The sequence below is a fragment of the Falco biarmicus genome, chromosome 15 (genome assembly GCF_023638135.1).
Source record: "Falco biarmicus isolate bFalBia1 chromosome 15, bFalBia1.pri, whole genome shotgun sequence".
Taxonomy (NCBI): Eukaryota; Metazoa; Chordata; class Aves; order Falconiformes; family Falconidae; genus Falco; species Falco biarmicus.
In genome coordinates, this window is record NC_079302.1 from 2,167,433 (window position 1) to 2,176,931 (window position 9,499).

Genomic DNA, 9,499 nt, shown 5'->3' on the forward strand with positions numbered 1-9,499 from the left:
GGCGCGGGGTCCAGCATGGGGTGTTCCCACGAGCCGTGTGTGGGATCACGCGTGGGGCACAGCGGGGGGGGCAGGAGGGGCGGCCGGAGGGGGGACACGTTCAGGTGGGCCACGGTGGGGCGCTGGGGGTGGTGGGCCACCCGCCCCAGACCGGGGGGGATGCGCGCGCCCTCCACGCCAGCCCACCCACCCACGCAGGAACAGCCACGTGGCCCCGGGGCAGCCCAGCGGGTTTATTAGCCGGGGGACATACAGAGTGGCCGCGCCAGCCACGGCGCTGGGCATCCCGGCACCCGCCTGGCACACCGGGCCTGGCACAGCAGCGGGGCCAGAGGAGCGGGACTGGCAGCAGTGGTGCCCGTGGCACAATCCGCCCCCCGGGGCCATGCCAGCGTCCCGCCGGTGGCGGGGACAGGAGGGGACAGCAGGCACCCTGCCGTGCCGCTGGCCCACGCCACCCCCTGGTCCGTCAGGTATATAAATATAGAGGCTGTATGTATACATCCTATGTATATATGTACATCCAGGTGGCCACGAGCAGGGTCTACGTCGGGGCAGCTGGCACCCCTGCGCCGTGCCCTTCACTTGTGCCACGAGTCGCCGTAGAGGGAGCGGGCCTTGGTGCGCCGTGGCGCAGCGTTGAGGACGGCCACGCTGCGGCGGCTGGAGCAGATGACATCGGTGACAAAGCCGGCGCAGTCGCTGCAGATGTCACGCAGGACAGAGCCCTGGGCATAGATGTGGGGGAACTCCTCTTCCACCCGGCGCCAGCACGTGCCCGGGAGCGAGCTGTGGCACAGGTGCACCGTCAGCCCCGGCACAACCGAGGGGAGGAGGGGAGGAGGTGGGGGGAGGAAGGCTCAGGGCTGTGACACTCACTGGAAGGTCTCTCGCCTCCGCAGTGGCAGGGCTTTGGCCAGCAGTGAGCCTGGGAGGCTCTCGAAGCCCAACGCGTAGACAGGGATGTGAGCCAGCTTCTTGGAAGGCATCTTCATCTGCCAGGTGTGCAGGCATCAGGGCAGGACAGGGACAGGGATGGGGCAGGACAGGGACAGGGAGGGAGCAGGACAGGGACACCTTGGCACTGGCCAGAGCCAGTCCCTTACCTTCAGGCTGCAGGAGCTGCATACAGACCTGGGGGGACAGAGAGAAGCTGGTGAGTGGGACCATGGCGGGGACCCCCCTGCCACCCTCCCAGCCCTGTGGCATGGCACGACACTCACCGCTTACAGAAGAGGCATGCTGCGGGCCAGGAGAAGAGGGGGAACTTGGCCCTGCAGCAGCAGCAGACCTGTGGGCAGAGCGGGGTGAGAGCCGGGGGCCGGGCAGGCAGCACTCAGCCCCTCTGGCCCCAGCTCCCACCTTCCCCTTCCGCAGGCTGCTGTACAGCTCCTTGCTCTGCAGGAACTTCTCCATCTCGGCCTTGACCAACACCCTGCGCACGTTGATCATCTCCTCCACGGTGAGGGCTAGGCTCTCCACCGGGTGGCTGAACTCCTGCGGGCAAGTGGGGACGTCAACCCGGTCTGCCACAGGGCTGCAGCGCACGGTGGGGACCGGAGCATCCCTGTGCCATGGGCAGCACCTCCTGGCATGGGCAAAAGATCCTGGCACCAGCAAAGCATCCCCAGCACGGTCAGGGAGTCCCCAACACCAGCAGTGTCCCAGCATGGACATAGGGCACATGGCATGGCATGTCTTAAGCCCCACATCCCGAGCAGAGGGAGTGGGGAGGCCATGGGGACTCCCCAGGTACTTTGTGCCCTCATGCCAGACTGCTGTGTGCCCATGGTCACGTTCTCACGGTATCCCCAGCCCTGGTGTCCCCAGCCTGACCCAGCCCTACTACCAGCACTCACCAGCCAGAGATGCTTGGAGCTGGTGCTGGGGGCTGCGCTGGATCCATCCTCCGGCCTCTCCTCCACAGCACCGAGGGCAGCCCGGGGCAGTGCTGAGCCGTCCGGCAGCGGGTGGCAGCTGGCAGGGACGGAGCCTGCAGGGGGAACAGGGAGGCCGTGGCAAGGCCACGCTGCCCAGTGCCAGCCCTGCCGCAGGGCACAGCACAGCCACCCCGGGGACGGAGGTGCTGCAGGGCTGGGGACCTCCGGCAGGTACCTGAGCGGGGTCGGGGCTCCGGCTGCAGCGGCTCTGGCTCCTGGGGCGCAGCCTGGCTGCCCCTCAGCTGGCTCTGCAGCTGTGCCAGGTCATGTTCTGAGAAGGAGCGGTCCCGCTTCAGCGGCACCTCTGTGCCCGGGGAGTCCTCCTCCTGCAGGGCCATGGGCACAGTGTCACCCCAGGGACCCTCTCACCCCTCCTGTACTCCCGTGTCCCCCCAGCCTCCACCCTCCCCAATGACCCAGGAGGCACACTGCGGGGGTGGAAGGGTCACCCCTTTACCCCTCAGCCTCAGGGCTGGAGGGAGCTAAGAGCTCTGCACCTGCAGGGAGATGCCCCCTGCACCCCCCTGGGCTGCGGGCACCAGCAGCATGGGCACCAGTGGTGTGAGCACTGGCACGGGCACTGGCAGCATGGGAGCTAGCAGTGTGTGTACTGACACAGGCACTGGGAACACAGGCACCAGTAGCAGGGGTACTGGAAGTGTGAGCACTGGCACAGGTACGGGCAGCACAGGCACCAGCAATGTGAGCACTAGCACAGGTACTGGCAGCACGGGCACCAGCAGTGTGGGCGCTGCTGTGTCCCCTCTCTTGCCTCGGAGACGTTCATCTCCTCCATCTCAGCCAGGGTGGGTGCCTTGAGCAGGACACGTGGCCGTGGGCGTGCTGGCACGGTCACTGGGGACCGGGAGAGCTCGAGGCAGGAGCTGGAGGCCAGGCGGCCCGAGCAGGCGTGGGGGATGCAGGGCAGGGAGCTGTAGCCTGTGGACCAGGATGGGGCTCAGTCCTGGCACAGCAGGGACCTGCCCTGGTGCCGGGTGCGTGGCCAGCAGCCTGGCAGGGAGGGAATGCTGGTACCTTTCTGGCCATGGTATGGAGTCTCCACAGGCCGAAGCTTCCTCTCCTGCCTGATCTCCTCCAGGATCTTCTCATGGAGCGTCCTCTGCTTCTGGGGCAGGGGCCGCAGCCGCCGCTCTGATGCCTGCAGGATGCACCGATGGGACCTCAAGTGGTGGCTGTGGCTTAGGGACGACCACCCGCAGGGCACCCAGCCGGGTGGGCATGGCACCCATGTGACCTGCCAAGCCCAGGCTGGGCACTGCCATGCCATGGCGGTGTGCCGGTGCTGGCACTCACCTGCTTCAGTGGGGGCCGGGAGCGAATGAAGTCGAGGATGAGCTCATGGGCGTCCTTCTTCACCCGGGGGGGGATGTCTCCATCCACCTGGCAGAGGGGCCACGGGCAGTGTCAATGCCAGGGTGGCATGGCAGCAGGGCAGGGGACTGGCATGGTTTCACCCTGGCCATGCTCACCATGACTTTGCGGAGTTTGTAGTTGCGGGCACGGATGTCTTGCATGAGCATCTCGAAGGGGGTGAGCTGGTACTCGGTGGGCAGTGGGTTGAACTGCTTCTCCTGCACCTTCTTCAGTTTCACACCATGCCGCAGCTCCCGCATCAGCTGCACCCACAGCCGAGCCTGGGGGATGGACAGACATGGCATCAGCTCCCACACGGCTGCGGCACAGCCCCCCACACCCGGCCATGCTGCCGTACCCAGTCAGTGTTGCGCAAACTGCCCAGCTCCGCTGCTGGCCGCTCCTCCGCTTCCTCGTCCTCCTTCAGCTTCTGCAGCATCTGCCATGGCACGAGACGGCGTCACCCTGCCCCAGTGCCCAGCGGCACCGAGGGTCCGGCTGGGACCATGCCACAGGGCCACAGCTCTGATGGGCACCCCCATCCCTGCTATGAGCTGTCCATGCCGGCACCAGCCCGGGGCAGGTGGGAGCCAGGGGTACCACGGCACAGCACCCCGGGAGAGGGAGCTGGCAGCCCTGGTTGGGGTGCAGAGAGGAGCACCATGCGCACCCCAGTGTTTTGGGCTCACGGGTGGTTTCCCCGGCCAGGCAGTGGTGCCAGCTGTGCTGGCAGGTGCCTGCACTCACCTCCTTGGCATCGCGGATCTTGGCGAGGAAGGCTTTCAGCTCCACGGTCTCGGCAAAGAGAGCCCGGCAGACAGCCTGGTAGTGCGCCTGGGCCTCGGCGGGGTCAGCCAGGCGGGCGGCACAGCACTGCATGGCCTGCCCAAAGGTGCGCACGGCGCGCAGCGGCCCCTCGCCCCCCTCCTCCTCCTCCTCCTGCCCCCCGTAGCCCTCATCGGCCGTGCCGCAGCCACTGTCCTCCGAGTCGCTGTTGGTCATCAGGTCAATGAGCTGCTCCAGCCGTGGGCTCAGCTCCCGCTCCTCGTTCTCATCCAGCCCCCAGTCCAGTGCCCGGTAGATGGCGAAGCCCAACGACTGCACCATCTGAGGGGAGATGGCACTGGCAGGGCCCCAGCTGGACCCCAGCACTGGCCGCACCGGGAGGAGCCCCTCGGCACACATGACCAGCACCAGCTGCCCCCCGCTGCCTCAGACATGGGTGCTGGGTCTCACCCCCTACAGCACCCCAGGAACCCATCACTGCAGGGCAAGGGGGGGACAGGTGGCCATGCCCACCCAGGGACCCCCATGCTGGGTGTGACAGCAGATGGGCCAGGTCACCAGCAAGCTGCAGCAGGGCTGGACAGGCGTCCAGCCCCCACATACCTGGGCTTCAGCAGAGGGCGTCAGCAGCGGGGGCAGCTCTAGGGGGAGAAGGGCAGAGTCACCACTAGCATCTGCAGCCCCATGCTGGGCATCCCACCCAAGCATCACCTCCTGTCCCACACCCCAGGGCTGCTGCACCCACCCAGCCTCAGCTGGGGGGACCTGGCGGGGTGACCCTGAGTGGGTCCCAGCCTCAGTAGCTCCTACCCCAAACTGGGTCCCCCATCCCTAGCTGGACCCATCCTGACATAGCCTCAGGACATGGCTCCATGGGACAACGGTGACCTACGTGTTGAGTCTTGGCATCGGCAGTGCTGGTTACGAGCTGGTGGCACAGTCTCCGTTGCCCACCCTGCCCAGCCGAGCATGGTGAGCCTCACTCAGCATCACAGCACACACTGGCCCTGGGCAACGAGCCCAAACAGGCACCAGCCACTCAGTCCACTGCCTCCAGCCAGACCCAGAAGGCACATAGCAGGGGCAGTGTCACCCCTTTATCACTCAGCCCTGCAGCTGAAGGGAGCTGAGAGCTCTGCACCTGCAGGGAGATGTCCCCTACACCCTGCTGGGCTGTGGGCACTAGCAGTGTGGGCACTGGCAGTGTGGGCACTGGTGTGGACACCAGCAGTGTGGGCACTTGGCAGCATGAGCACCAGGAGGCAGGGGTGCAGTGAGGATGCACAGATCACCCAAAGGACATGACATGGATGCCTGGTATGCGCTGCAGTGATTTGTGTCCTTGTGTTTGTGCCCAACAATGCTGCTTCCCACTGCAGAGACAGCACAGCCAGACTATCGCATATACACATAGCACTGTGCCTACACACACACGAGCCCATGAGATGCTCGTGGGCAGCTCAGACCTCCCTGGCAGCTAGAGGGCTACAGGATGAGGAGCAGGAGTGGCTTTTTCATCATCCCCAAGGACAGTGCTCTGATGCCCCCAGCTCCACTTTCCTGATAGCAGCTGCAGTGCTCCTTCCCCAGCCCAGGGAAGCACCGGCCATTAGCTGTCCATTTAGCTGATCGATGTGGCAGCGAGCAGCAGCCGCAAGAAGGTGCCAGCCATGTGCTGGCTGTGTATCAGCAATGTGCCAGCCAGGCCAGGTGCTGCTCGGGAAGGGCAGTGCGAGTGGTGGAGATGCAGGGTCCAGCCATGCCATGTCACACATAAGACCAACATCACTCCCGCGCCCCAGGCTATGCCTGGCTCCCGCTGCACTGCCAGCCCTGGGATGCTCTGCCCTAGCTGGGAGAGGATGTGGCAGCACATCCCCTGGGATAGTGACATCGGCACCCCGGATCTGACGCTTGGCCGAAGCCCCTCTCACTGTCCATGGCTCGGTGAACTGGCAGGAGCTGGACCAGTGGGCTGAGCCTGGCTGGTCCCAGAAGCTCCCTCCAGCTGCTGGAGGAAGTTCCCATGGGGTGAGGAACTAGAGCGGCTCAGGCGGGTGCTGCCAGCTCATCTGACCCGGACTCTGTCCTGTGCCCGGGTGGAGCTGCCAAGCCCTGTGCCAGGCTGGTGCCACCACCTGCCGCGGCTCTGGGAGGCACCTGGAGCCCTTCCAGCTTTGGGCTTCACTGTGAAGGGCCCAGATTTGTCCCTGGGGAGGTGGCTCAGGCTGGCACAGGAAGGACTAGGGAGCAGGAGGCAGCACGGTGGCACTGACAGTGGCTCAGGGAAGGGTGTGGGGCTATTGCCATGTGCAACCGGTGGAGCTGGTGTGACCACACCGTGCCTAGCTGCCACAGCCACGTGCCATGGCAGTGTGTGGCCCTGCCCTGGGCACGGAGCTGCCCCATGCGCCCCAGGCCCCATGAGCCTCCTGCACCCCGCTCCCCATCTCCCACGGCTCAGCTTGTCCCCTGCCACTGAGAACATTCCTGCCCGGCCACCAGCAGTAAGGACATGCCATGACACTGCAGTGTCCCTGTCCGTCCACAAGACCCCAGGAGACCCTGCAGCGTCCGACAGCGCCAGGCACCGGGCACTGTCTCTGGGCACCCTGGCCTCCCCACAGGGCAAGACGGGCGAAGCCATTTGCCGTGTCTGTCATTAGGCACACGGGTGCTCACGCCGCACCAGCCGGCTCTGCTGCTGGCAGCCGGCCGAGCCTGACACAGGCCGGAACCGCCACGGCCCTGCCCGGCAGCGCCAGCCGCCCGCAGAGAGGGCATGGCTGACAGTCCGAAGGTCAGCGACGGTGCTGCCCCAAACCGCCACTCCCGGGGGACCGCAGGGACACACCAGGCAGTGGACAGTGTCCCCTGCGGGGTCTGGGGGTGCAGGTGTGTGTAGGCAGTGTGCCTGGCTCTGTGCCGTGCACCTGCAGGTGTGTGTCCCCGCGCCTGTCGGTCTGTCCTTGCCGGGTGTCCTGCAGCCCCGCGGTGGGGTCCGGCCCGGTGAACCCCGCACCCACGGGCACTCTGCACACCCCCCACCCTGGGGCCAGCCTCACCAGATCAGCCGGCCAGGCTCTGCCGGTGCCACTCCAGCCCTGCCCCTCCGGGCCACCAGCCCACGGCCTGCGCCAGTAACCGCAGTGCCAGCGATGGTCCCTGGCCGTGCCAGCGCCGGTGCCGATGCTGGTGCGCTGGTTCCTTGCTAGGGCCGGGGCTGGGGCCTCGCCTCCGTCCTTGCCGGTGCCGGTACCGCCTTCCTGCCCCCCGGTGCCAGCCCTCTTGCTCGTCCTCTCAGTCTCTCCGGTGCCGCAGCCGGTGCCCCCAGTGCCGCACCGGTCCCCTGCTGCCGGTGCCGGCGACGCCAGTGCCTGCCCCCCCTCCCCGGCGGGGCCGCTACCTCTGCCCATCCCTCCAGTGCCTGCCCCCCCATCCCCGGTACCGGCCCTACTCCACCGGTGCCGCTCCCTCTCGCCGGCTCCACTGCGGGTGCCCCCCTCCCCGTGCTGGTATCCCCGGGCCCCAGGGCTGTGCAGCACCCCGTGGCGGTGCCGGTAAACAGCACCGGCGCAGCCCCGCTCCCCGTGCGGCCGCTCCCTGTTCCACCCCGCGTTGCGGCGGTCGCTTACCGGGCGGCGGGGCGGGAAGGACGACGCTCCCGTCGCCGCGGAGGCGGATGTCGGCGGTGCGGAGAGGCGCGGCGGGGGCGGCGGCGGCGGCGGCGGCGCGGCAGCTCTGGAAGCAGAGCGCCCAGGCCTGCTCCTCGTTCAGCGGCTGCTCGTAGCACTTCAGCACCTCCTCCAGGGACAGCTCCCGCGGGGCCCCGCCGCCCGCCCGCGCCATCGCCCCATCCCCGCGCGCCGCCGCCGCCGCCCGCCGCCGCCGCCGCCGCCGCACCGGGCGGGCGGGGCCCCGGGAGGGGCGGGGGGCGCGGCGCGGCGGCGCGGAGCGGAGCGGAGCAGAGCAGCTGGCGGCGGATCGGACCGCCCCCGCCCCCGCGGCTTGGCCCCGCCCGAGCCACCGACTGCCGCCGCCGGGGGGGCCCACCGGGAGGCGGCGCGCTGGACGGAGCGGTACCGAGAGGCACGGCAAGGCTCGGCACGGCTCGGCAGGGCTCGGCACGGCACGGCTCGGCAGGGCTTGGCACGGCTCCGAAAGGCTCGGCAGGACTCGCAAGGCTCGGCAGGGCTTGGCACGGCTTGGCACGGCAAGGATCGGCAGGGTTCGGCATGCCTGGCACGGCTCGGCAGGGCTTGGCACGGCTCGGCAAGGCTCGGCTCTGAACGGCTAGGCTCGGCAGGGCTTGGCGTGGTTCAGCAGGGCTCTGCACGGCAAGGCTCGGCAGGGCTTGGCATGGCTTGGCACAGCTTGGCAGGGCTCATCCAGGCTTAGCACAGCTTGGCAGGGCTTAGCATGGCTTCTTACAGCACGGCAGGGCTTGGCACGGCTCAGCATGGCATGGTGGCTGAAGGCACCGGGATGGGGACCTGGAACCTCCGGGGGGACAGTGTCCCATGGGAACACAGTGTGTGGGGACAATGCCCTGCAGCAGCTGGAAAGGCTGGCATGGCACGGTGCTGATAGCTGGCTCATGCCCAGGCACCAGCAGGTCCCTCCAGACCCACGGCGTGGGCAGGATGGTCCTAGCAGAGCAGAAAGGCCCATGAAAGGTCAGTTAGAGCAAATTAAAGCTTTTGTCATGATGAGATTCCCATTTCCATGATGGAAGAAGCATAAAACCGCGTCTCAGCCCCATTAACCCATGAGCATAAACTGGGGTGAATTCCGGAGCCGTGCTGGCACGGTTGGGAGCGGGATAGAGCCACCACATGGGTGCTCATCTACTCCACACGGCCAAAGAGCTGTCCCGGGGCCAGAGACCTCCAGCAAAGAGCCTGGGATGGTGCCTGCAACGCCGTGGTGGAGAAATGCCCGTCTCGGAGATCCTGAGCAGTGTCGTCTCTGTCTCTGGGGAAGGAAATGGGAAAGCAGGGTCAGACAGCTGGGAATCACAGCCCTGCGCAGTGCCCCGGGCTTTGGGAAGGGGGAGGATGGATGCAGGTGATCCAAAGTGTCTGCACATCTTGGTTTTACCAAAATGCACCATTGCTGGGGCAGGAGCACATTGCAGGGGATAAGGAGCACATTGGGATCCCTGGCTGGATCTGCGCGTTGCAGGAGAGCCGCACGGCTCTGGTCCCCCGGGAGCAGCTCTTGGCTTCGGTGCTGGACGTCTGGGTCTGGCTTTCCTCACCAGCAAGGGAGATTTGAATGTGACATTTACCCTGTAATCAGCTGGCTTTGGAGCCTGCTTGGGAAGCGACTTTAGGGGGAGGAAAGCTGCATGTGCTGTGCTGAGCTGGCTGCCGGCTTTCCTGCGCCACACACACCTG

The 9,499-nt window shown here is 67.0% G+C and overlaps 1 protein-coding gene across 1 annotated transcript; it reads right to left on the minus strand.

The window, feature by feature from the left end:
• Positions 1-189: 189 nt before the first annotated feature.
• Positions 190-8,019, minus strand: SPIRE2 (spire type actin nucleation factor 2). The gene is made up of 15 exons (XM_056360906.1): positions 7,736-8,019; positions 4,704-4,741; positions 4,062-4,421; positions 3,673-3,753; positions 3,431-3,595; positions 3,255-3,341; positions 2,976-3,099; positions 2,713-2,879; positions 2,116-2,266; positions 1,860-1,993; positions 1,363-1,497; positions 1,224-1,291; positions 1,107-1,134; positions 880-995; positions 190-789 (listed from the first exon to the last, which is right to left on the minus strand). Exons 1-15 carry the CDS (start codon positions 7,947-7,949, stop codon positions 582-584), a joined length of 2,076 nt encoding a protein of 691 aa, XP_056216881.1. The 5' UTR covers positions 7,950-8,019; the 3' UTR covers positions 190-581.
• Positions 8,020-9,499: the final 1,480 nt, after the last annotated feature.

What these genes read in the sequence shown, in the direction of transcription:
- SPIRE2 (XM_056360906.1), bottom strand. Translation starts at nt 7,949, where the DNA reads ATGGCGCGGGCGGGCGGCGGGGCCCCGCGGGAGCTGTCCCTGGAGGAG. An exon ending in CCTTCCCGCCCCGCCGCCCG is followed by an intron (nt 4,742 to 7,735) that starts GTAAGCGACCGC and finishes TTCTCCCCCTAG; the next exon opens with AGCTGCCCCCGCTGCTGACG. An exon ending in CGGAGGCGAGAGACCTTCCA is followed by an intron (nt 790 to 879) that starts GTGAGTGTCACA and finishes CCTGTGCCACAG; the next exon opens with CTCGCTCCCGGGCACGTGCT.